Source organism: Mustelus asterias, chromosome 19 (genome assembly GCF_964213995.1).
Source record: "Mustelus asterias chromosome 19, sMusAst1.hap1.1, whole genome shotgun sequence".
In the NCBI taxonomy this organism is placed as follows: domain Eukaryota; kingdom Metazoa; phylum Chordata; class Chondrichthyes; order Carcharhiniformes; family Triakidae; genus Mustelus; species Mustelus asterias.
In genome coordinates, this window is record NC_135819.1 from 61,236,535 (window position 1) to 61,264,182 (window position 27,648).

Consider the following 27,648-nt stretch of genomic DNA (forward strand, 5'->3'; position numbering starts at 1 on the left):
GCGCCGATCTGCTCAGTGCTCTAAATGAGGTTTTGTATAGCTACAGCATAACTTCTGTCATGAGACTCCAGATTCTAGACATAAAAGCCAGCATTCCATTAGCATTTTTGATTATTTTCTGCACTTATTCGTGGCATTTTAAAGATCTATGCACCTGAACCCCCAAGTTTCTTTGGACATCTGCTGTATTTAACTTCATATAATCTAGAAAGTACTCTGATCTATCCTTTTTTGGTCCAAATACTTGCTAGATTGAAATCCATCTGCCACAGCTTTGACCATTCACCTATTCTATCAATATCCCTTTGTAATTTTATGCTATCACCCACACTGTCCATAATGCCGCCTGATTTTGTCATCAGCAAATTTAGATAAATGACCTTCTATACCATTATCCAAGTCATTAATAAATAATGTGAACAACTGAGGCCTCAACACAGATCCTTTTGGGACACCACGAGTCACATCCCACCAATTTGATTATCTACCCTTTATCCCTACCTTCTGTCGCCTGCCACTTAACCAATTTCCCATCCATGTCAGTAATTTTCCCTGAATGCTGTGGGCTTCTACCTTAGTTAACAGTCTCTTATGTGGGACTTTATCAAAGTCTTTCTGGAAGTCCATATAAACAATATCCATAGACAATCCCATGTCCACTACCTTAGTCACCTCTTCAAAAAATTCATGAAGTTGGTCAGGCACGACCTACCTGCCATGAATCCATGCTGGCTCTCTCTAATTAACTGAATAATTTAGAGCTGTTCAGTTGTCCTATCCTTGATTATAGACTCCAATAATTTCCCCACCACAGGTGTTAAGCTAACTGGTCTGGAATGTAGATTCATTGCGAATTACGAAATATGTTTTCAAATTTTCAACATTACTCATCTCCACCACATCTTTAATCCAATTTCCCAAACTACCATCACCATTATTTGCATTCAATACTCTAATTGCACACTTCCCTCTCAAACTCAATGTGGAATTCTGTCATTTTATAAATTTTAATCAATTAACCTTTTTGCATGGCACAAAACAAAATCTAAAATGGCCTCTTCCCTGGTTGATTCTATCATTTCTAGGAAAGTGTCTCAAATGCATACTATGAGCCCATCCTCCAAATTAACTCTTGCCAATTTGCTTTCTCCAATCAATATGAATATTAAAATTCCCCTCAATTAATACGCCACTTTTGTTACTATTTTTTTTTCTTCATTAATACTCTGTTCAACACTATATTGAGTGTTAGGGGCGGGAACTAATCATAGAATAATTTTACAACACAGAACTAATGCATTTGGCCCAGGGTGACCAACTGTCCCTCATTTTATGGGATTGAGGCTACTGTCACATGTCCCAGGTCGAATTCAGCCAGAATGTTGTTTTACCCATAATTCGGACCTTTAAATCTCATGCATGTGCAGTACCTGCTCCCCTCCTGTTCTGTGCCCTGGCAGCCCCCACAGCCTCCCTCTGGTCTCAAAACTTTGGCAGAAACCCCCAATTCCCACATCTCCATGCTGGTGTTCTTTATATTTCTCTGTGAGAGTCCATTTGATTTCACCCTGATTTGGTCTATCATGTCCATGCCAATTCCTTGCAGAGCAACCCAATCAATCCCATTCCCCTGCCCAGCCCTACAAGTTTATTTCCTACATGTGCCCACCCAATTTCCTTTAGAAATCATTAATTGTTTCCTCAATTAAGAATCTAACTATACCTCTGTCATGATGGCCACGCGGGATTGTCAATAGCTCTCTCCATAGGCCTCGTAGAATGAGCTCTCCTATTCAGTGAGTTGAGGCTCACCCAATAGCAAAGGAGTAGCAGGAGGTTTAAAACCAGCTGGCTCCACTCAGGCTGGCAGTTGAAAGACTCGGAGCAGACCTGCACTTGTAGCCACTGAACGGTACTTTGAACACACTGTAAATAAAAGGTGATTGGTGACAGAAGACTGACTTTGGTAAGATTATTATGTTGGCGATGAGGATTGGATTAAGTTTACTTTTCCCAAATCTTGCAGAGAAGGTGGAGATCTAATAAAGGATCCAGAAGAAGAACTACGATTCTGTAAGGACAGAAAGAATGTTTAAAACAAGTGACCCAATCCAGATGAGGAACCTTGATTTGATTTGATTTATTATTGTCACATGTATTAACATACAGTAAAAAGTACTGTTTCTTGCACGCTAGACAAAACATACCATTCATAGAGAAGGAAATGAGAGAGTGCAGAATATAGCATTACAGTCATAGTTAGGGTGTAGAGAAAGATCAACTTAATGCAAGGTAAGTCCATTCAAAAGTCTGACAGCAGCAGGGAAGAAGCTGTTCTTGAGTCAGTTGGTATGTGACCTCAGACTTTTGTATCTTTTTCCCCACAGAAGAAGGTGGAAGAGAGAATGTCCGGGGTGTGTGGTGTTCTTAATTATGCTGGCTGCTTTGCCGCGGCAGTGGGAAGTGTAGACAGAGTCAATAGATGGGAGGCTGGTTTACGTGATGGTTTGGGCTACATTCACGACCTTTTGTAGTTCCTTGCGGTCTTGTGCAGAACAGAAGGCATATCAAGCTGTGATACAACCAGAAAGAATGCTTTCTACGGTGTATCTGTAAAAGTTGGTAGAGTTGCAGCTGACATGCCAAATTTCCTTAGTCTTCTGAGAAAGTAGAGGCGTTGGTGGGCTTTCTTAATTATAGTATCGGCATGGGGGGACCAGGACAGGTTGTTGGTAAACTGGACACCTAAAAACTTGAAGCTCTCGACCATTTCTACATCGTCCCCGATGATGTAGGCAGGGGCATATTCTCCTTTACGTTTCCTGAAGTCGATGACAATCTTCTTCGTTTTGTTGACATTGAGGGAGAGATTATTGTTGCCGCACCAGTTCACCAGATTTTCTATCTCATTCCTGTACTCTGTCTCGTCATGGTTTGAGATCCGACCCATTACGGTGGTGTCGTCAGCAAACTTGAAAATTGAATTGGAGGGGAATTTGGCCACACAGTCATAGGTGTATAAGGAGTATAGTAGGGGGCTGAGAACACAGCCTTGTGGGGCACCGGTGTTGAGGATGACCGTGGAGGAGGTGTTGTCGTCTATCCTTATTGATTGTCGTCTGTGAGTTAGGAAGTTCAGAATCCAGTCGCAGAGGGAGGTGCCAAGACCCAAGCCACGGAGTTTGGAGATGAGTTTCGTGGGAATAATCGTGCTGAAGGCTGAGCTATAATCAATAAATAGGAGTCTGACATAGGTGTCCTTGTTATCTTAGTGTTCCATGGTTGAGTGGAGAGCCAGGACGGCTTCAGTTGGATCATAACGGAGAAGATGGGGCCCATGTCTTAACTGGTCCAAGTGCAGTGTAAAATTGTCAGGAAACACCTGGACCATCTCAGGAGTAGGGTGCCTTTGCCAGTGCAGGCCTCATTACTAGCCAAGGGACGACCACTGCCTCCGTTGAGCTATGACTGGAAGTTGATACTGACTGGAAGTTGGCCCTCTGCCTGATGAGGACATGGATTCTGCGATGGAAGCAGAAGAGACTGGCACCCCCACTGAAGTGAGGCCTCAAGAAGAACCAGCATCGGTGGCATTAGGGTGCTCCCTTCGGAATTTAAGGTCTCCAATCCGTTTCTCAGCCCTTGGTTCGGTCCTGCCTCCAAGCAATGCCAGGCTGATCACTAAGCGGCAGAAAAGACCCCCTGTGATTTTTTTTTTATTTGATATGGTAGTGCGTGTGAAGAAACAGGCTTGAGGGGGGAGGCATGTCATGATGGCCATGGAGGATTGTCAACAGATATCCCCCTGGGTCCCGTAGAATATGAGCTCCCCTATTAGGTGAGTGGAGGCTCGCTCAATTGGAAAGAAAGAGCAGTGGGGGGGGGGGGGGGGGTGGTGGCTGCTGTTTAAAACCACTGGCTCTACTCAGGCCAGCAATTGAAAGACCCAGGGCTGAACTGCACTCTGTAGCTGCTGAATGGCACTTCAAACACACTGTAAAGGGGGTGATTGGTGACGGAAGACTGGCCTCGGTAAGATTATGACCGGCTTCGGTAAGATTATTATAACCTCAAAATCAAACAACAATTCTCCATACAAAAGCAATCCTACAACACAAATAAAGTACGCCCATGAACAATAGGAATTCAGTGTGCCATGGACTAAAATCAACCCAACTACATAACCTCAATTGGGGACATATTGAACTGCAGCTTCCAATTAAACCACTACAGTAGGCCCCCATCATCTGGGGGTCAAATTAAATATATTCCTCTGAGCTCTGACGAAGGGTCAGCTAGACTCGAATTCTTGACTCTATTCTCTCCCCACAGACGCTGAAATTTTCCAGCATTTTCTGTTTTTGTTTCAGATTCCAGCACCCACAGTATTTTGCTTTCATTATAAATATATTCCTGGTGGATTCATCACATGATTTGTCCCCATGCTCCAACTGTTCATCCTTGTGACACATTGCCCCTGCCAATTGGAAAGAAAGACTGATATCCAATGAGCTGATGCTTGACTGTCAACCCAACACCCATTTTTTACCCCTTTTTCAATATTGTTATAACTGGTAAAGCGAAATGTTCAAAGACAATTTAAAAAACCTATCTTTGATGGCCCCTGTGATTTTTCTCCAGGGTTACACTCAGCAGTAACCAGAAGAATGATTTTTAATTCCTGGAGACTCTAGGCCAATTCTCGACAGTTGGTAACCGTCATTATTTCACACAACAATCCTGGAGCCATCAGGAGGTGCGCATGCGTCAACCAGCCGCTTGCTCTGATCGAGTGCGCACGCATCATCCGCTGCTTGCTTTGATCGTGTGCGCACGCGTCAAGTGGTTGCGTGTTCTGATCGTGTGCGCACGCGTCAACCGGTTGCTTGCTCTGATCCCGTGCGCACGCGTCAAGTGGTTGCGTGTTCTGATCGTGTGCGCACGCGTCAACCGGTTGCTTGCTCTGATCCCGTGCGCACGCGTCAAGTGGCAGCGTGTTCTGATCGTGTGCGCACGCGTCAACCGGCTGCTTGCTCTGATCCCGTGCGCACGCGTCAAGTGGCAGCGTGTTCTGATCGTGTGCGCACGCGTCAACCAGCTACTTGCTCTGATCCCGTGCGCATCTGGGGCTCTAACCATGTGCGCATGCGTGAGTTTTGGAACGCTGCCCCCGTTGTCATGGAGCTGTCGGAGACTGGGGGCCGGGCTGGGAAAGTGAAGCGGTACTCGGTCCCCGGCCTTCCCTGGGACCGCTTCTCCGCCTGGCTCGAGTGCGTGTGTGTGGTAACGTTCGACTTGGAGCTGGGGCAAGCGATCGAGGTAAGGGTAGGCCTTGCCCTGGGAAGGTCGGTGACTGGTTGTTGGGGATGGAGGAGGGCGGTGGAAATGCTGGATAAGATGATGTGTACTATACCCCTATAAAGGTGTGGGGATACTGGTGCTGCTCATGTTTGGCCCTTTCCTCCACTAAATGCTTGGTGATCTGAAGATAGTGGACCAGGGTTCAGATGTACCCTGCTGATAACCAGCTCCACTTCACCGTGACTTCTGTCGACCTCTCTCACCGTTGCCTCCATGTTATCAGATTGCTTACTCACGCATCCAGTCCTGACTGTCACAATTTACTCCGCTTTAACATCTGCAAAGAACACTTTACTAAACAACAATTCATCCAGTTTGACTTGGGAAGACAAGCTGTTGCCTGCCGCAAGTTCTGTACACTCACCAGTTTCATTCCCCCGGTATAGTGCAGCCACACTATTGACAATTTCAGTTTCCGATTTAATCTGGGCTGTGTCTCTCTTCATGTCTTCATCACAACGGCCACCCAATAACACCAATCTTCACCCCATTTCAGCCCCGCTAGACTTGACTATTTCCCATCCTCTCAAAATGTTAACAGAACCAAAACTCTGTTACCTCTGTTGTATCCCTCAAAGTCCCATTCACCCACTACCATTGTGCTCATTGAATTACATCAACTCCTGGTTCCCCCAAAGTCTTTGGTAGAAAATTATCATCCTTGTGTTCAAATTAATTCTGGACTTTGCTCTACCTTGTGCTGCAACATTTTCCAGCAGAACAACTTTCAAAGAGCTCTGCATTCTTCAAACTCTGGCCTTTTGTGCATTCTTTCATCCCACTCTTGCTGGCTGTGCATATAGCCTTCGAGGTCCCATGCTCTGTAATTCTATCCTGCTAATACTTATATCTTCCTTTTAAGACCCTTCTTAAAAGTCATCTCTTTGGACAAGCATCTCTACTAATAATTCCTTCTTTGGCTGGCTGTTTATTTTTGTTTGTTTTTCATTTCTGTGGAGGGCCTTAGGATGTTTTACTGTGTTAAGGTGCTGAATAAATGCAAGTTCTTGTTACAAAGTTCCTCCAAAAAGAGAAAAAAAAATGCCAACACTTTATACCATGAGAAAAACCAATCTGGTATGCTTGAGTTAGAGACGTTTCACTAATGGTAAGACTATGGTGCAAATCACCTATTTCACTTATTATTTATTTCTTCATTCTGCAATCTTCATTTTTTTAAAAAAAGTTTTTGATTTTTAAATCTCACCCCCATTTTTGAATGTGACCATCCTCCTTCATTGATGGTTCCTCTGGTCTCCTTTCTTCATTCTGCTATTCTTGTTCAAAAACTGACCTCGTTTGGTCAGTTGTCTTTGTTAGTTTTCAGTTCAAGAATGGATATAATAAGAAACTGTAGACCAGTCAAACATCAGTTGTAGTCAAGCTCTTATAATTAAAATGAGTAAACATTTAGCATTACAAAAATGAATTAAGCCTTGTTGGCTCAGATTTGTGAAAATGAAGTTAGTTTACATATAATGGATGTGTATGAATTTTCATTCCCTTTGAAATATCTCATACAAGGTTCATAAAAATTCAATTTTTAATTAATTCACAGGATGTAGACATCACCTTTTTCTCTCTTGATCCAATCTATCTTTTCTTCTCTTTATTAACTCTCTTTCCGTATTTGATTTGACATTGAATTCACCTACTCTTAACTTGAAATTCTTTCTCAATCCTTGTGATGTTAATTTCAAAATACTTTGATCTAGTTGGTAGATGAGAAACACTGCCCAGTTGATTCCAGTTCCATTTGCTCAGTTTCCCTCACTGTGGGGCGGCACGGTAGCACAGTGGTTAGCACTGCTGCTTCACAGCTCCAGGGACCTGGGTTCGATTCCCGGCTTGGGTCACTGTCTGTGTGGAGTTTGTACATTCTCCTCGTGTCTGCGTGGGTTTCCTCCGGGTGCTCCGGTTTCCTCCCACAGTCTAAAGATGTGCGGGTTAGGTTGATTGGCCATGCTAAAATTATCCCTTAGTGTCCTGAGATGTGTAGGTTAGAAGGATTAGTGGGTAAAATATGTAGGGATATGGGGGTAGGGCCTGGGTGGGATTGTGGTCGGTGCAGACTTGATGGGCCGAATGGCCTCTTTCTGTACTGTAGAGTTTCTATGATTCTGTGATGTTCAGCAACTGACCACAATGTTAAAACCTAAACCTGTAACGAGAATTCTAACTAGAAGACCTGCCACAACAAATTATGGCCCAATAAAAATGTGTCAATGCCCTGCACTCCCTATCATGCAGTACTGCTATTCAGGTGATGTTGCAATTGGCATTTAAAACCTTAAAGTTAAAGTTTATTCTACCATTAGCTGAAGAATCCATTACTTAGTGTGTTTGGGCCCTGAACCAGAATCCCAAATTACATTAGGAAGCCAGACTAGACCCCAATAATGTTTCTATTTTGGCATAAATGTAAGGGTAGATGTTTCACTCCAGGAGTAATTCTGCTGACAAATTGGGGATCTTTGAGTAAAATGACTTAATTTCATTACACAGTTTAACTATAACTTTAACAAGTGAAGCAGCTTAATTATTACCCATTTGAACAATATTTAAACATGAAAAGAAACAACTCTAATTTACCACTGTTTCAGGTACAAATAAGCAATGCTCTTCTTACAGACTCAAAAACCACTTTAAATACAGTTAGCAGCCATAAATATACTTCCTATAAGGGGTGTAGTCAGCCTTGAAGCTTTCAGAGAGATTTTGCGAAGAAGGAGCTTGCAAGCCTCTGTCTTTAAACAAACCCCAGTGAGAACTCAAAAACTGTTTGCTCTCTGCTACATACTTAGCTCCTCCCATTAACTACATTATCACATGACCCTGTCAATCAATCCCACCTTTCCATTTCTTCTCAAAAACCGCAGGGATCTTTTCTTTTTGTAACAAGTCCATTAGCTCTCTCCTAAGTAAACACTACATGGTTAAATGAGTAATTATCCTGCTTTCTCAGCATCTGAGCGGTATTCCTCCAGACATACCGACTACTTGTAGAAAAAAACTTGAACTTTAAAACAGTGCCCTTAAACATAAAAAACAATATAGCATGGGGAATATGTGGTGCCGATTAATCAAAATGCCAGTTAAGAGTTCCATTTACCAATAGAATACAGTGCAATACTTGTAGCATGAACTTGCAACAAGTACTTGGGAACAGTATTTTCCTTAACTCTCATCTTCAACAGTACATTAAAACTTAAGTATAAAATAATAGTGTACCGGTATGGGTTCTAGATAACTTTGCAATTGCTTCTAGTTGGAATTCATATTAGGGGAACATCAGAAATTCTGGTTAGCAGATAACTTTGGTTACCAGAGTGTCGGATAACACAGTTTATTTTATGAGCAATTAAGTGGCAGTGCAGGAATGTGTTTATCAAGGTGAGAATAAAATGAAAGTGTTAAATCATTTGTAAAACGTTTTACCCTCGGTATAGCATGATTTATAGAACCACCTTTCCATCAATGTCATACCTCCAAAAATCACTGGGGTGGGGGTTTGTGGGAGCCATGATCTGGCTGGGGTAAAAAGAAAGGCTGTGGCCGCTGAGACAGTGCTGGACTGGGCATATTGAGATTTTGTTAATGGAGTGACTTTTGAAAGTTAAACAGTCCCGCCTGCTTTTAGCAGGAGCCTTGTCCGGGGCTTGATCACTATGTTAAATATCACAGCAGCTGGGGCTGGCTTGAGTTCCTTAATTTCTCTATTTCCCAAGTTTCAGAGAGTAATAATGAGGTTAGTGTGGTTGATGTCTATGTATAGATGTTTGAAGGGCATTTGATTAAAGTTCTACATAATAGCAGTGCATGGGATTAAGAAGCAGTGATAACATGGTAATAAAATTGCCAATCTTCAAGATAATGCAGTGCATCTTCCAGTTGTTCTTGGGTACATGGTATACCATAGAATCCTACAGTGCAGAAGGAGGCCATTCGGCCCATCAAGTCTGTACCGACCACAATCCCACCTAGGCCCTATACCCATAACCCCATGCATTTACCATTGCTAGTCTCCATGACACTAAGGGGCAATTTAGTGTGGCCAATCCACCTAATCCGCACATTTTTGGACTGTGGGAGGAAACCAGAACACCCGGAGGAAACCCACACAGACACGGGAGAATGTCTGTGTGGAGTTTGCACAATGACCCAAGCCGGGAATCAAACCAGGTCCCTGGCGCTGTGAGGCAACAGTGCTAACCACTGTGCCACTGTACATCTATAGATGTAATGTTTTAAAACAAAATATTTTGAGGATAGACTTACTTAATACTTTGAACATGAAATATTTATCTGTTTTATGAAAATGATCTTCAGCTGAGCTGTTTGTATTGTTTTTGGTCCTCAGCTTGTGTATCCCCATGATGTGCGACTTACAGAAAAGGAGGTAAGATATTAACGTAGTGGAATTTCCATTCACTGCATTGTACCATTGAATCCCATGTTGCTCGTCAGATAAAACTGCAACCATGATAAATTTGCTTTATAAAATGTGCATAAAATGCCCAACTACTGCTAAGCTTTCTTGATGCCTGAAAGCTGTAAAACATAGATAAGAGTTTCTTGGAAAAGGAAAAGATCGTTTGAGCCAAATACAATTCTTCCTTTCTCAGGAATCATCCTAACTTAACATTTTCAGACACATCCTTCAAATACCAGAAATAATTTTCACATTTGTTGGGGTGTTAACGTGAAATCAGTGGAAAGGAAAATCGGGTGGAGTATATAATCAATGGCTTAATCCACTACTCAGTTTAGCTTTGCTGAAATTAAGATGAAACACTCTGTAAAAGTCTAGTTGTCACTTCAACTTATTTGTACAATGCACTTCAGTGTATTTTCCCAATAAAGTAGTGGTCAGCTATTTTGCTTCTGAGTCAGAATGTTGTGGGCTGAAGGATGCCATAAGACCTGAGTATATAATCTAGGCTGGCACTTGATTGCATTATTGAGCAAGTGTTGAAACATATGTGGTGCCATCTTTTGGATGAGACTGTAACCAAGTTCCCCACTGTCAGTTCAGCTCGATGAAAAAGATCCCATTGTATTTTTATTGAAGAAGTTTAGGAAATTTTCCTGACCTGGTGTCCTGGCCAAGTATTCTCCCTTAGCCAACACCAGTAGAAGCAAATAATTGATCAGTCCTCTCAGTGCCCTGTGAGAACTTCCTGTGGGTATATTGACTGTAATTTTTTTTTTGCCTGCAAAACAACAGCAACTCATTTGCTGTGCAGCACTTTGGGATATCCTGAGGACATGAACATGTGATATTTAAAGTATTTTTACATCTCTGTAATTTCTTGGAATTCAAACTTCCTTGTCACTCAGAAATCTATAACACAGAAGGAGGCCACATCATGCATGTCACTTTTTTTTGCTAGAGTAATCCAAGCTAATCCAAATGCTTTGTTCTATTCACAGACGCTCATCTTCAAATATTTTGCCCACGTTTCCCTTAAGTGCCGTAATCTCGGCGAACACTCCTGAAGCAAAAAGCATGCTTCAAAAAGTTTTCTTAACCTAAGCCTTACATTTCTCACTGACTGTTCAACTAGAGGAAATCATTCTTTTAAAACCATTCATAATGGAAAAATCTCTGCTAAATCCCTTTGTAGCCTTCTCTGCTTTGGTGAAAATATACTTTGCATCTCAAAACCTTTACAGTAAAGTGTAGTCCAGTTTACAAAAAAAGAAATCAGGCGGGAAAGAAATGCAAAACAGACTAAGGCAAGTACATGTCCAAAAGTGCATGGAGTAATTCAAATTAGGTTGGCGAACTGCAAACACTTGTTGCCACATGGTATTATGATATAGTGACAATAATGGAAACCTGGCTCAAAACAAAGAGAGGAACGGGAATTTAATATTCCTGGCTGCAATACATTCAGGGGAAATGAGGCATAAAAAAGGAGGGAGTGGGGCAGCAATGCTCAAATATAGTGCACAGCCTTGGAAAGGCATTATGTGCTTGAGGGTTCAAATAATCTACTTGGTTAGATTACAACATAACCATTACTATTCTGCTCCTGAAATGCTTGTATCATTGATCAGCAAGTAACAGGAAGGAGATAGGAGAGCAGATCTGTTTTTTTTAAAAAATCAAAGAAAACTATGGAGTGGTAATAATGGGGATTTTAATTATTCTAATATAGGCTTGGGAAAAGAAAACTGTATAAAGGCCAAGGAGGAGTAGAAATTCCAGAAATGTGTGCAAGAGAACAAGGTTAATTTCTGTAGATCATTGGGCTCACCCAATGGGAGATGAGCAGCAGGAGCTTAAAAAATGCACTCTCAACCTGGACCAGGTTATTGCAGGTCTGGAGCTCAGGACTTGTGTTGCTGTAAGCTGCGGATGCAGCCTTTCCTTTGGGTGTTTCATAAAGCAGTGCGATACCTGAAGACTGGCCCTGGCAAGATTATTACTTAAGGCAGTCAACCCTCCTTTTCAGCTGTGACACACTATATTCACATTAGAAGTCAGCCTCGCAATTTTCACTCTGCAAATGCATGCTTTTCTTATTGCTCCCTTATAATTGGGTGCAAGGGATGAAGTAGGTGATATAGGCTGTGTTATGAAGATGCGTGGAAATTTAAGACACCCCCATTCCATTGTGTCAGGTGCTGATGACATTTCAAAATGGCGACCACTCATGCCGGTGGTTCAATTCTACACTAGGCACATAAGTTGACTCCCGTTTTTGGAACGATCTTTTGAGGCTTCAAAGGTCAACTTATATCCATACATCTATGATGGATTGAAATGAAACAACAAGGAGGCTTATGATAAATGTTAGATTCATAATATGGTACAGTATCAAACAGAATATACCGAACAGAGGAGGGTTTGACTGAGATACTAAATGAGTGCTTTGCATCAATCTTCACCAGAGAAGAGTTTACTAATAATGTCACAGTAAAGGAGGAGGTAGTACAGATATGTCACAGAATTGTTGTATTGGATAGAATAAAATAGAAAGGAGGTACTTCAAAGGTCACAGTCCTCAAAGTAGAAAAGTCACCCATGTGACCCTAGGTTGTTGATCGAATTGAGAGACTCTGGCCAAAATCTTTTAGTTTCCTTGGAAATGGGAATGATGCCAGAGATCTGGAGGACTGCAAATGTTACACTCCTACACTTATTCAGAAAGGTGTGACGGGGATAAACCTGACGATTACAGACCAGTAGATATAACATTAATAGTGAGGTCACTTTTAGTGACATTAATCTGGGGAAAAAATTTAATAGCAAATGGATGTTAAATTATGTGAGGGCTGACTAACTTGTTGCCTGAGGAGGAGACTTGTAGGAATTCCATTTACTCTCTTTCTGTCCTTATGGACAAGAAGAATTTTGTTATTCCAATTCATCCTGTTCATCATATGACATTCTTTTCATTTCCTTCTCATAGTTTGGAGATGTCTTACCATCTTACCAATCGATCAAGTGCTTTGATTTAGCTTTGAGCTGCAACCATATTGACTGTTTCTGTAGCTTTTCCTTGTCCATCGACCCTCTACAGGATATATTCTCTCCTTTATCAATGTAGCCACCCTTTTGTTTTTTCAATCTTTCCTATCTCTTAATGTACTTTATGCGTATTTTACATTCCTGTCCAGTTTGCAGCCAGATTTCTGTTAATTTTTCTAAGCCTATGTTTCCCTGCCACGTAATTGCTTCTAGTTTTGTCTGCAATTCTAAGTTTGAATCCTTCCAATCAAATTTGTGTTTTCTTCCAAAAATTGAAATAGCCATAGGTGTGACTTTCATCCTTTGCGAATGTGAACATGCTGCAAACTTTCAGGGAACTATTGGGAGAAATATGGAATATTAAAGAAATTGGAAATTAATTTTCATGTTTTTCAGGATACAGTAAATATTCCATTAATCTTAAACCTTTAGGAAGTCATTTTAATTTCATTTTGTGTAGTAGGTATGCTTAACTGTCAGGGAGACTTTCTAATCTGTTAAAACAAAGACATATTAGTTTAAAAACCTTGAGTTTAAAACTTGCCTCATTACTGTCCCAGTCACTTTCACTAACTTCAGGTTGTTTTTCCTCTCTGCTTTTGTTTTTCTTCATTTTCAGAAAACCAGCATCTGCTACCTGTCTTTTCCAGATTCCTACTCTGGTAAGAAATCTGTTCAAATGAGGCAGACTTTTTCCCTGTTGATCTTTGTAGTAAGCTGTACATGTGCACATCGTTATATTCCACCCAGAAACATCTTTAATTCTCTGCTTTTTACTGCTTATTGCTATTCTCTTTTCAAGAAGTCCTTGAATTTTTTAGTTTGGGATGAAAGCAGGAGACTATATAAATTAGTGCAAGGAGGGCTTAAAACCAGCACAAGCAAAATAGCCTCTTGGTGGTGGTTTCTGATACAATACACAATTTATGGTTAATTCAGCATCTGAGTATTTATGCTGCTGTTCTATTTTGTTACTAGGATCTCAGCATCAAAACCTCTTGAATGATTGTGCTGCTTCCATAATTGTGTTGGACTAGGAATTCAATGATATTTACGAACATACGAATTTGGAGTAGGTCATTCAGCCCCTCGAGCCAGCTCCATCTACCATTTGATAAAATTAAAGCTGATCAGATTGTGGCCGCTACTTTCCTGTCTATCCTATGATACCTTTTGGCTTCTTATTAATCAAGAATCTATTTAACTCAGCCTTAAAAGTATTCAATGACCCTGCCTCTCTGAGGAAGAGAATTTCTCAGACTAATAATCTGTCTTAAATGGCAGACCTGTTTTTTTTTTAAAGGGTATCCTGTAGTTCTAGTTGTTGCCATAAGGTAGCCTTTAGCACCTACCCGATTGTAAATAGTTAAGGTCCTAGGACTCTACTGGTTACATCTTGCCAACCCGAAAATAACCCATTTATCCCTACGCTCTGCTTCTTGTTAGCCAACCAATCCATGCTCATGTGTTACCCCTGACACCAGAGGTTCTCCACTTTTTCCAACTGTGACACCATTTTGTGCTTTGAAAATTTATGTCACCCCAGAATGAGAGACAGGTGGGGGTGGGATCTGTGAAAACGGGCGTGGTGAGATTTGTGAGAGCAAATCAGGGGGAAGAGGGACTTTTGAAAGCGAATGGGAGAGAGGGATTTGTAAGAGCAAATCAGAGGCGAACAAGCATTTGCGAGAGCGAAGGAGGAGGGATTTGCGAGAGCAAATACTGGGGGGTGGGGGAGTGATTTGTGAGAGTGAATGGGGTGGGGGTAGGCGGTGGGATTTGGGAGAGCAAATGCGGGGGGCTGTGGGGGGAGGTATTTGTGAGAGCAAATATGGGGGTTAGGGGTGGAGAGATTTGTGAGAGCAAATGAGGTGGGGTTGGGCGGTGGGATTTGTGAGAGCGAGGTGTTTAAACTGTTTTTAAAATACAACATACCATTTCATAACTTGTTTAGAGCCGGAATCAGGTTTCAAAGGTTTGTCTGTATGTCATGCCCACCAATAGGAAAAATCATGTGGACTTAAAAGGAGCTTTGGAGCTGTTAGTAGTTAGTCTGAGATCCATTGCTACCTCGGCACTTGCAACCTCAAAATCCTGTCTTGGGATCGCGACCCAAAGTTTGGGCTGCCCTGCCTTATACCATGAGTTTTTGTTTGTTTATTGTGGCAATGCCTTGTAAATCCAAATAACGACATCTGCTGGTTCCCCTTATCCACGTTGCATGTCACTGCTTCAAAGAGCTCTAATAAATTTGACACACAATTTCCCTTTCACGCAACCACATTTCCTCTGCCTGATTGTATTACTATCTAAGTGCCCTGCTATAACCTCAATAACATGCTAGCATTTCCCTATGACAGATGTTAAGCTCACTGGCCTGTAGTTCCCGGTTTTCCGTCTCCCTCCTTACTTGAATAGAGGAGTTGCATTCTCTATTTTCCAATCTGATGGAACCTTTCCAGAATCTAGGGAATTTTGAAAAATCAAAACCAAATCATGTACTATCTCAGCAGCCACTTATTTTACCTGAGGATGAAACCATCAGGACCTGGAGACTTGTCAGCCTTTAATTCTAATAATTTTCTTTGTACTTTTCCTTGGTGATTGTAACTATTTTAAGTTCTTCCCTCTCTTTCATCTCTTGATTTACAATTACTTCTGGGATGTCATTTATGTCTTCTTTAGTGAGGATAAACACAAAACGTGTTCAATACTTCCATCATTTCCTTATTTTTTATTATTACTTCCCCAGACTCTCGAGGAACAACACTCACTTTGATTACTCTTTTCCTTTTTAAGTGCCTATGGAAACTCTTAATATCGGTTTTTATATTTCTAGCTAGCTTTCTTTCATACTCTAATTCCTCCTGCCTTATTTTTTTTTAGTCATTCTCTGCTGTTTTTTTTCTATTCTATCCAATCTTCTGACCTATCCTTGTCTTCTTGGAATTGTATGCTTTTTCTTTAAATTTGATACTATCTTTAACTTCCCAAGTTAGCCACGAATAATGATTCTGCTAGATTCCATCTTTCTCACTGGAACATATCTTTGCTGAGTATTATGAAATACCTTTAAGTGTCTTCCATTGCATTTTTACAGATCTACCCTTTAACCTAATTTTCCAATTCACTTTAGTCAGGTCGGTCTTCATGCCCTTGTAATTGCCTCCAATTATCTTTAAATTACCAATCTTAGATCCACTTCTCTCTGTCAAACTGAATTTGTAATTCAATCATATTATGATCACTGCTACCTAGGGGCTCCTTTACAATGAGGTAATTCATTAATCCTGTCTCTTTGCACATTACCAGGTCTAGAAAAGCCTGCTTTCTAGTTGGCTCTAGATCATGCTTTTTGAAAACATTGCCCTGAAAACACATTATGAACCCATTTTCCAGGTTGTCTTTGCCAACTTGATTTGCCCCATTTATATGTAAATTACCCATGATTATTGCCGTACCTTTCTCACAACTTCCCATTAGTTTTTCCTGTATACCCCATCCTACAGTGTAGTTACTGCAAGGGGAATAAAAACTTCCTGCAAGTGACTTTCCACCTTTTCTTATCTCTACCAATTCTGATTCTTCATATTGATTTTTTAAAAATAGAAACCCTACAGTGCAGAAGGAGGCCATTCAGCCCATCGAGTCTGCACCGACCACCATCCCACCCAGGCCCTACCCCCACATATTTACCCGCTAATCCCTCTAACCTACGCATCAGGACTTTAAGGGGCAATTTTTAACCTGGCCAATCAACCTAACCCGCACATCTTTGGACTGTGGGAGGAAACCGGAGCACCCGGAGGAAACCCATGCAGACACGAGGAGAATGTGCAAACTCCACACAGACAGTGACCCGAGCCGTGAATCGAACCCGGGACCCTGGAGCTGTGAAGCAGCAGTGCTAACCACTGTGCTACCGTGCCGCCCTAGATCTTTAGAACTAAGATAATCTCTCATTATTGTACTAATGTCATCCTTAATTAACAGAGCTACTTCACCTATTTTTCCTAGCTTCCTATCCCTTCTAAATATCATGTATCCTTGAATATTCAGGTCCCAGCAATGTCTCTGTAATGGCTGCCAGATTATACATATTTATTTCTATTTGAGCTGACAATTCATCCATTTTGTTATGAATGTTGCATGTGGTCAGAAACAGTGTCTTTTTAATATTTTTGTAACGTCTAGTGTTATCTGCTGGTGCATTTTTATGTTTGTATGCTCTGTCTCTTCCTGTTAGGCTCTGATCGTCATTACTTATCTTGCTACCTTGCCCTCTCCTTTTATCATATCTTCCTTCAGTTAATCCCTTGCCTCTACTTTTTAGTTTAAAGCCCCCTCTACCGTCCTAGTTATACAACTTGCCAGAATACTGGTGCCAGCACAGTTCAGTTGAAGGCTGCACCAGTGGTACACCTCCCACTTTTCCCAGTACTGTTGCCAGTGCCCCATGAATTGAAACCTACTTCTCTTGCATCAGCCTTTGAACCTCCCAGTCAAATCTCTAATCTTATTTACCCGACACCAATCTGCTTGTGACTCAGGTAATATCCAGAGATGCTTACCTTTGAGGTTCTGGTTTCTAATTTAGCTCCAGCTGCTGATACTCCCTAAGCAGAACCTCTTTCCTAGTCATATCTATGTTGTTGCTACCTACATAGACCACAACAACTGGATCCTCCCCTTCCCACTACACCTCCCCAGCCCAGAACATATGTTCCAAACCCTGGCACCAGTGTATTAGATGATGACACTGAATTATGTGTGGTTTTTAAAAATCTACTGTTTTAACACCTGGAATGTACAGGCTGAAATCCTTAATAACTAAGGAAAGACCTGGAGTTCACAGGGCCAGGTTCACTCTGGCTCCCTTCCAGGGTCTTGTCCACACCTAGGTGGCACTGGAGAGGGAACAATGGGCTGTTTATCAATACGGTCAGGGCCTTGGACTTTTGGCATTGCAGAGCTTTGGTTAATTGATATGGATATATTTCTTCTTTGGCTTCTCTTACTTTCATCAATCTCATGTTCCGATTATGATACTAGCAGTGTCTCCTTGGGGAGAAAGTGCTTGTTTTTTGCTTGGGGATATGAGGGAAAAAAACTAAATGTGAGGAATAAGGAGATTAAGTGAATGAGAGATAGTTGTAAATAGTTGGACACAAGGCAGCCTAATAAACTAGGTTTCAAAATGAGTTGTAATTGCATTGACACTTAGTGACACACATGGACATTTAGTATTTTATCATCATGATTTTTAAAAAATGTTCTGATATTGCTCATGCACACTCTCTTTCCTGGATTTTGATCTTTGAAAAATTGGCCATCCTCCACTGCATTGTTCTGATTAGATCCCCCTAAGAGTTCTATACGTTGACTTCCACAGGAAAGAAGAAACAACTCAAACTTATTTAGCACCTAACTTATTCTGGGATGTTCCAAAACATTTCACAGTTAAATCACCTAATTTGCATTAAGCACTACCCCACAAACAACCAGTGAGTTAAATGAGCAGATAATCAGATTTTGGTGCTATTTAAATGTTGACTGGGACACTGCTGTTCAAAAAGTGTCAAAAGGATCCTTTGCATCCAGTCGAACAAGATTCCAGTTAGTATTCCATCTGTAAGAATGCACTGTTGGCAATGTAACACTCCCTCATTACTGCAGTGAGGAGTTAGCCTGGATGTGCTCTTATGCTCAAGTCTTGAGCTCAGACCTGAATTCACAACCTTCTGACTCAAAGGTGAATTTGCTTCCACTGAGCCAAAAGTCCAGTCACCCACGTTCTGCCCCACCCAAAGGTGGCTCCCTGTTTCCACACATTATATTTAAAGGTCTTGTTCTTGTTTTCAACTCTTTATTTTATTAGTGTCACCATTTTTTCTGTAAATTCATCAAGGCTATCCCCTCCTGCACCCTTCAGTCCTCAGACATTGGCCTTTTGTGTACCCCCATCCCATCACTTCACCCTGTAATTGGCAGCAAAACTGGAGCTCTTTGCTGTGGAATGTCTGGGGATACTTGCATAAATTTTGCTTCTAAGGTTCAATGTCTATTTTCCATTGTATTTCAAATTTTCAGGCGCTTTTATCAAATGGGTGTCATATGAATGCAAGCTGTTTTTGTTGTTGCTGCAGGCTGCCTTGGAGACACACAGTTCAGTTTTCGAATTCGGCAGACAGCAGGGCACAAGCTATCCATGAATGGAGATGAAGAGAAATACAATCGAGATGCTCCAGTTGTTCTTCAGGTGTGTTTCAGAGTTAACCCTACATAAATTTAATGCTTTATTTTTTTCAATTTATCAACAACTAAAAACATAAAATTTCCTATCAGCCTGTCAAAATAAATGTGAAAGCATGTACTGACACAGTTCAGAATGATCCTGCACTAAACTACCAGTTCGAGTGCAGAAACATTGTTTATAACGTAGTATGTGAAACCCAGACCTTTAAATTATTTCTCAAAATTCAACAACAGCTTTGAGGCGGCTACTTATTACATCTACTTATTATGCACCATTATTTATTATGCACCTTTCTCCTATCTTCCTTCCACCTGCCTTGACAAATATAAATGCTAGTTTGTTCTTTCTAGTTAATCCAATTCTAATTTGCCTACCTTTTTTTTACATAGTCAATTTTTTTTCAAGAATTGTTATGTATTTTCTTCTGAATCTCTCATATCTTTGCTCCTTCCTATTTCTGTATTCTGTAACTTAATCCTTCATTACAACTACATCTCTCACCTGGAACTTATCATTCTTCTGAATTTGGCCCTTACTCCTTTGGCCCCACGTTTGGTTGTTGTACCTTCAACTACCTTGGCCATATCCTTTGGAATTCTGTCCCTAATACTCTACCTCACACTCTTTTAGAACCCTCCTTTGACTGAACTTTTGATTACCTCCTATTATCTCCTTTGACTTAATGTTTATTTTTCTCATGACTCCTGTATGAAGTGCTTTAGGATGTTTTGCTACATAAAAGCTACTACATAAATGGAAATCATTTGTAATAGTGTTCCACCTTTTAGCAACGTTCTAGGTAGAAATAATTTCTCTAAAAGTTCTCTCCTAAATACTACCTTTGATATTTTGATGGTAATCTTAAATGTATGCTCTAATTTATGGACTCGCTCATCAACGGCAATAGATTTTCCTTATTTACCTTATCAAAACACCTCATAATTTTAAACACCTAGAACAATAGAAATTTACAGCATGCAGGGGATCATTCAGCCCATTGAGCCTGTGCTATCTGTTTGCTAGAATAATCCAAAATTTAACCCCTGTGCTTGATGCATTCTCTCTAGTATCATATGTACCTCTGCTACAAGTATCTCTCCAATTCTTCCTTAAAAACTACAGTGGGGTTTGTAACTTCGTTGCAGTGTTAATGTAAGCCTACTTGTGACTAATAAATAAACTTTATCTTTTCCTTCTGATGAAACATTCCATCATCCTCTCCAACACTGCCGTAAGAAGACATTTCTCCCATCCCTTTTCCTCATTGTTTTGAAAGCAGCAATGATCTTTAATTGGTCCTTATCCTTTTTTTAACGGTTGAGTTATTAGGTGCTTATAAAATCCTTTACCATTTCTCTTTTATATTATCCATCTTCTATATTTAGCTTTTTTTTGGTTAATCCTGGATTAAATTCATTTCTTAGGTGTGCAAAAGCTGGGAGAATTTACTAAATGGAATGGCTTGCCAAGCAGATTGGCAACAGGAATTTGGTCAGAGTGGGAACCCTGTGCAGGATGATAGGTGCCAAGAACTGTAGGAGTGGCTCAAACTAGGAGCTAGGCATACAGGAAATGTGACTGCATATGGGAAATGGAAAGAGTAGAATGTAGTAGTCATTGGGGGATTTGTACAAACAAGTGTTTTTGTAATAGCTAATTGTGGTTCCTGAATGTTATAATGCCTCCTTGATGCTAGAGTAATGGATATCACCAAACAGGAAACAAAACAATTAGAGGTGGTTACCCATGTTGGATCCAACAATGTAGGTAGAACAAATGCTGTGGTCCTTGGGCAGAGTTTCAGAAGCTATGAAAAAGGTTTAAAAAAAAATCAGGATTACCCCCACTGTCATCACTAGTAAATGTAGAAGCAAGCAGATTGTGCAGGTAAATGTGTGGTTGTAGAAATGTTGCAGGATGGAGGGTGTCAGATTTTTAGGACATTGTGACCAGTTATGGGGTAAAGGGCACCTGTACAAAATGAAAGTGTTGACCTTGAACAGAGGCAGATCCAATGTTATTATTGGGAGGTTAAATGATGTCATTGAGGAGGGTTTGAAATAATTTTGCAGAGGTAGGGAATGAAACCACAAAATAGCAGAAAGGAGCAGCAGTGCGACCAGAGGACAGAGATGTAGGCAGCAATAAAAATAGAAATTTCCCAAAAATCTCAGGGAGCAGATTGAGGAAAGTAGCAAAAATAATGAAGGAGGAATTAAATTGTATGGACATTGATGTTAGTTGTGTAACTAACTAGGTTGGTGATCTGTAGGCACAGATTGTAACATGGGATTGTGATGTGGTTTTAATATTAGGGATATTGCTTAAATAAGGGAGGAATCAGTTTTTAAAATATTAATGTTCCCAAGTAGTCAGGAACAATAGCGAATAGAAAGAGGAAATGGATGTGATCGTACTGATTAAAGATATTGAAGTTCTAACTAGAAAAGGCATACTAGATATTTTTAGGGTTGAATCTAATTGGGTTCAGCTAAGGAATTGAGAAGGAGCTGAGAGGTTTTTATTAACATTGAGATCCTAACAGTGAGAAGGGGATAGATGAGCAAATTTCGAAGGCAGCTAACAAAAATAGAGAAGTAATATTAGGAGACCTTTACTGTATTTACCCTAACATTAGTTGGGAAAAATATGGTGCCAAGGTCGGAAAAAGAGATTAGTTTCTGATATGTGTACAGGAAAACATTCTTGATCAGTGCATCTCCAGGCCAACCAGGAAGCCACCAGTAATAAAAACAGGAAGTGCTGGGAATACTTAGCAGTTCTGACAGATCTGTAGGGAAAGAAAAACAGACTTAGTGTTTCAGGTTGATGACCTTTCATCAGGACAGTGAAGGAAACGGTGTTGGACCTGGTTCTGGGAAATGAAGTAGGATAAATGTTGCAGTAGGAAATCATCTAATAGTGACCACATCATAATTCAGTTTGAAATAATTATGGCAAGAGACCAGAAAATATCAAAGCTAAAATAAGTAACTCGAGAATGGTTAATTTCAGCAACTTAACAAGGGACTTAGCAGCCTACATTGGAAAAGATGATTCTGTGATAAAGCAGTAATAAAACAATGGAAGGCATTCAGGGAACAGAGTTCTGTTTTATCTCACCAGATCTGTCAGAGTATTCCTAGCACTTTCTGTTTTTATGACTAGGCATGTTCTGGGATGGTAGAGGAAATAAAAGATAAATAAAACCAAAAACACAGGCTTATGACGATTGTCCAGAGCAAGATTCCGTTAATAATCAGGAAGATTCTGGAAAACAAGAAGGAAGTCAAAATATTAACATGGGAGGGAGGCAATGACAAGTTATGCAGGCAACACTAATTTGAACCTAAAATATTTACTGTACATGTATAAAGTGTAAATGGTTAGCTAAGAAAGAAGTTGGACCTATTAAGGACCCAAAGAAAAGTCTTCATATAGAAACAGAGGACATGGTTCAAGTATTAAATAAGTACAGGTACTTTCATCTGTCTTCACATAGGAAGTAAATTATGTGAACACTACACTAAAAGAGGAGAGGAAAGTTATGAACAGGATAATAATTGATAGAGAAAGTGCAATAATAGATTAGCATTACTATAAGTTGATAAGTCACCTTATCTGTGGAGTTAATGCATCCTAGGTTGATAGGTAGATAAGCTGCAGAGCTGGGCTGAGAGGTGGCAAATGGAGTTTAATGCGGAAAAGTGTGAGGTGATTCACTTTGGAAGGAGTAACAGGAATACAGAGTACTGGGCTAATGGTAAGATACTTGGTAGCGTGGATGAACAGAGGGATCTGGGTGTCCATGTGCATAGATCCCTGAAATTTGGCACCCAGGTTGATAGGGTTGTTAAGAAGGCGTACGGTGTGTTAGCTTTTATTGGTAGAGGGATTGAGTTTCGGAGCCAGGAGGTCATGCTGCAACTGTACAAAACTCTGGTGCGGCCGCACTTGGAGTATTGCGTACAGTTCTGGTCGCCGCATTATAGGAAAGATGTGGAAGTGTTGGAAAGGGTGTAGAGGAGATTTACCAGGATGTTGCCTGGTATGGTGGGAAAATCGTATGAGGAAAGGCTGAGGGGCTTGAGGTTATTTTCGTTAGAGAGAAGAAGGTTAAGAGGTGACTTAATAGAGGCATACAAGATGATCAGAGGATTAGATAGGGTGGATAGTGAGAGCCTTTTTCCTCGGATGGTGATGGCTCGCACGAGGGGACATAGCTTTAAATTGAGGGGTGAGAGATATAGGACAGATGTTAGAGGTAGGTTCTTTACTCAGAGAGTAGTAAGGGCGTGGAATGCTCTGCCTGCAGCAGTGGTGGACTCATCAACATTAAGAGCATTCAAATAGTTATTGGATAAACGTATGGATGATATTGGAATAGTGTAGATTAGATGGGCTTTAGATTGGTTTCACAGGTCGGCGCAACATCGAAGACCGAAGGGCCTGTACTGCGCTGTAATGTTCTATGTTCTAGGTTGGTGAAAGAAGCAAATATAGATGAACTGTTATCAGATTTTATGATTCTGTGATACGTTTTGAATGTAATCCATTCAAATTATTTTTTTCAGCGGGATCGAGCACATTATTATGGATTTGTTTACTTCCGACAAGTCAAAGATAGTACGGTTAAACGAGGGTATTTTCAGAAGGTAACCTGTCTTGCTTGCAATATGAACCAGACTTGTTTGTGCATAAATCAGAGTCAACGTTTTGACCAAAACATTGAAGTTGAGAAGTTAGAGTGCCTCATTGTACTAATAGATAATTGAGGGAAGAAAAACAACAAGTTCTGTGATTTATTGGAGAGGAGAAACAGTGTGCTCAGATTAAGAGTCTGCCTTACTGAACAATGATGTGGAGATGCCGGCGTTGGACTGGGGTAAACACAGTAAGAGGTCTCACAACACCAGGTTAAAGTCCAACAGGTTTATTTGGTAGCACAAGCCACTAGCTTTCGGAGCGCTGCTCCTTCATCAGGTGAGTGGGAGTTCTGTTCACAAACAGGGCATATAAAGACACAAACTCAATTTACAAAATAATGGTTGGAATGCGAGTCAACTCTGATTCCAACCATTATTTTGTAAGAAGTCTCACAACACCAGGTTAAAGTCCAACAGGTTTATTTGGTGTCAAGAACTTTCAGGGCACTGCTCCTTCATCAGATGAGTGGAGAGCTGGGTTCATGACAGGGCATATATAGACAAAGAATCAATTGCAAGATAATGATTGGAATGCGAGTCTTTACAGGTAATCAAGTCTTTACAGGTACAGACGATGTGAGTGGAGAGAGGTTTAATCACAGGTTAAAGAGGTGTGAATTGTCTCAAGCTAGGATAGTAGGATTTTGCAAGCCCAGGCCAAATAGTGGGGGTTACACGTAGTGTGACATGAAGATCCCGGTTAAAGCCATCCTCATGTGTGCAGAACTTGGTGATCAGTTTCTGCTCAGTGATTCTGCGTTGTCATGTGTCTTGAAGTCGCATTGGAGAACGCTTACCTGAAGATCGGAGGCTGAATGCCCTTGACTGCAGAAGTGTTCCCCGACAGGAAGGGAACACTCCTGCTGGATGATTGTCAAGCGGTGTCCGTTCATCCGTTGCCATAGCGTCTGCATGGTCTCGCCAATGTACCATGCCTCGGGACATTCCTTTCTGCAGTGTATGAGGTAGATAACGTTGGCTGAGTCGCATGAGTGTGTACCTGGCGGATAGTGTTCTCACGTGTGATGATGGCATCCGTGTCGATGATCCAGCACGTCAAGCAGAGGTTGCTGTGGCAGCATTGTGTGGTGAGGTGGTTGCTGTTCTCTTGAAGGCTGGGTAGTTTGCTGCGAACAATGGTCTGTTTGAGGTTGTGTTTGAAGGCAAGTAGTGGAGGTGTGGGGATGGCCTTGGTGAGATGTTCATCTTCATCAATGACATATTGAAGGCTCTGAAGAAGATGTCATAGCTTCTCCGCTCCGGGGCAGTACTGGACGACGAAGAGTAGTCTGTCCACCGTGTCCCGTGTTTGTCTTCTGAGGAGGTCGGTGCAGTTTTTTGCTGTGGCGCGTTAGAACTGTCGATCGATGAGTCAAGTCCTGTTCTTACCAGGGCGTCTTTCAGCGCCTGTTGGTGCCTGTTGCATTCCTCCTCATCTGAGCAGATCCTGTGTATACAGAGGGCTTGTCCGTAGGGGATGGCTTCTTTAATGTGTTTAAGGTGGAAGCTGGAGAAGTGGAGCATCGTGAGGTTATCCGTGGGCTTGCGGTACAGTGAAGTGCTGAGGTGACCATCCTTGATGGAGATGTGTGTGTCCAAGAATGTAACTGATTCTGGAGAGTAGTCCATGGTGAGTCTGATGGTGGGATGGAACTTGTTGATGTCATCACGTAGTTGTTTTAGTGATTCCTCGCTTTGAGTCCAAAGGAAGAAAATGCCATTGATGTATCTAGTGTATAGCGTCGGTTGAAGGTCCTGTGCGATGAAGAGATCTTGTTCAAACTTGTACATGAAGATGTTGGCGTATTGAGGTGTGAATTTAGTCCCCATGGCTGTTCTGTGTCTGGATGAAGAACTGGTTGTTGAAGGTGAAGACGTTGTGGTCCAGGATGATGCGGATGAGATGTAGAATTGCATCTGGAGATTGGCAGTTGTCGGTGTTGAGTACTGAGGCAGTTGCAGCAATGCCGTAGTCGTCCAACCTGTTGGACTTTAACCTGGTGTTGTGAGACCTATTAATGTGCCCACTCCAGTCCAACGCTGGCATCTGCACATCATGGCTACCCAGACTCTCTCGTAGCTGAAATGCTTCACCCCAGGTAACATTTTGGTGAATCTACTCTGCGCCTTTTCCAGTTCAATCCAGTGGGAGATTTGGTGGATGCAGAAGTAGGTGGTTTTTAAAAGCTGTTTTTATGTTGAGCCTAATTGTGTTTTAGTCAGTTTACCTAGATATTTTCCAATCTACTTGCCACATTTATGATCCAGTTTGGGACTATTTAAATATGATGTGGAGATGCTGGCATTGGACTGGGGTGGGCACAGTATGAAGTCTCACAACACCAGGTTAAAGTCCAACAGGTTTATTTGGAATCAGGAGCTTTTGGAGCACTGCTCCTTCATCAGGTGAGTGGACATTTAAATAGAAATCAGCAGGTCTTGTTTTATCCAATAGAACTATGCTAAAGATTTCACTTTTTAAAAAAAACACAAAATTAATTGTTAGAAAAGATTATACAAAACAGGCACAATTAACTTAACAAAATGGTTTATAATTATGCATGTTATACACTTTTCCCAAGAATTTATTAAAAGGCACATCAATTTTAAAGTTATTTACTTCTGTAGTGATCACCCTTGATTATGCCACAGTCCTCTGGAGAATTCTCCTCGGCTCCAGCTGCTCTCAGAGGTAAAGCTTTCATTTTACTGTCTCTAGACCCTGGATGGCTCAGTCCCTTGTTCTGGTTACCTTACTAATGTTTCTCAGCTAATTCTGCTGATTATTTTACCGCAAGACTCTGCTGCTCATTGTACATTCTATTGGCATCAAATTAGCCAATCTTCCAGTTTCTGTTCCATCACAAAATTCAAACTGAGATTAAGGCTGGGATTTTCTGCAAGTGTTTGTGGCGGGTGTCTTGGCGGGCGAGATAGAGAAGTATCAGGAGATCAGAAAACTCGGCTTCACTTTGTTGTAAAACCTGTCAGCGGCAGGCTGGGTTTTCTGCTGGCATGCTTCAGGAACCTAATTTGAGTACTTTATCATCTCATTATAAGTTCTGCTCGCTGGAATCGTCACCCCAAGTTGGATCATTAGCTCATGGTGTGATTGCGCACTGATGTGTTTTACAACAGTGCGTAAGCAATGTGCACTTGACGAAACTTCGAGGTTCATTTGCCAAACTTGCTTTGGGCAACGCTCGTCACCAGCTTCAGGCCTTGCAGCTGCCCCACATTGCTGATAAGGGGGCTCGTGAACAGGTCTCTACCTACCAGGCTAGCAGAAAGGCAAGGGTGGCTTTTCACCAGCTGCAAAGCTGGGGTTTGCTTGGGAAAGGGAGGTATCTCCGGGAGTGTGTGGGGGCACATGTTGATCTGTGCTAGTAGCCTCAAAATGGTGAGGAGGATAGGCGATGGCCTACTGGTATCATCACTCGACTTTGATCCAGAAATTCAACTAATGTTCTGGGGACCTGAGTTTGAATCCTGCGTCAGCAGCTGGTTGAATTTGAATTCAGTAAAAAATAGCTGGAATTAAGAATCTACTGATGACCGTGAAACCATTGTTGATCGTCAGGAAAATTCATCTGGTTCACTAATGTCCTTTAGGGAATGAAATCTGTCATCCTTACCTGGTCTGGCCTACATGTGACTCCGGAGCCACAGCAATGTGGTTGACTCTCAGCTGCCCTTGGGCAACTAGGGGTGGACAATAAATTCTGGCCAGCCAACGCCGCCCATGTCCCACGAATGAATTAAAAAAATAATTGAGACAGTCTCAAGAGGAGATGAGGTCGGGTGGAGATGAGAGCATGTGTATGAGACAGTGAGTGGTGATGTCC

The 27,648-nt window shown here is 41.3% G+C and overlaps 1 protein-coding gene across 6 annotated transcripts in view; it reads left to right on the forward strand.

The window, feature by feature from the left end:
- The first annotated feature begins 5,055 nt into the window (after window positions 1-5,055).
- The window catches only part of dennd6b (DENN/MADD domain containing 6B), a 73,969-nt gene continuing 51,376 nt past the window's right edge, over window positions 5,056-27,648 (forward strand). For 2 of the 6 annotated variants that reach the window (XR_013500193.1, XM_078235687.1), the window contains exons 1-5: window positions 5,056-5,319; window positions 9,722-9,760; window positions 13,461-13,503; window positions 18,988-19,100; window positions 23,672-23,752. Coding sequence is in view for 5 of the 6 variants with exons in the window: in XM_078235687.1 (XP_078091813.1) it covers window positions 5,146-5,319; window positions 9,722-9,760; window positions 13,461-13,503; window positions 18,988-19,100; window positions 23,672-23,752 (450 nt within the window). In the remaining variant the exon portion in view is untranslated. Of the gene's footprint in view, window positions 5,320-6,381; window positions 6,470-9,721; window positions 9,761-13,460; window positions 13,504-18,987; window positions 19,101-23,671; window positions 23,753-27,648 lie in introns of those variants that run through there. The other 4 variants (XM_078235691.1, XM_078235689.1, XM_078235688.1 and 1 more) reach the window with 4 other exon arrangements.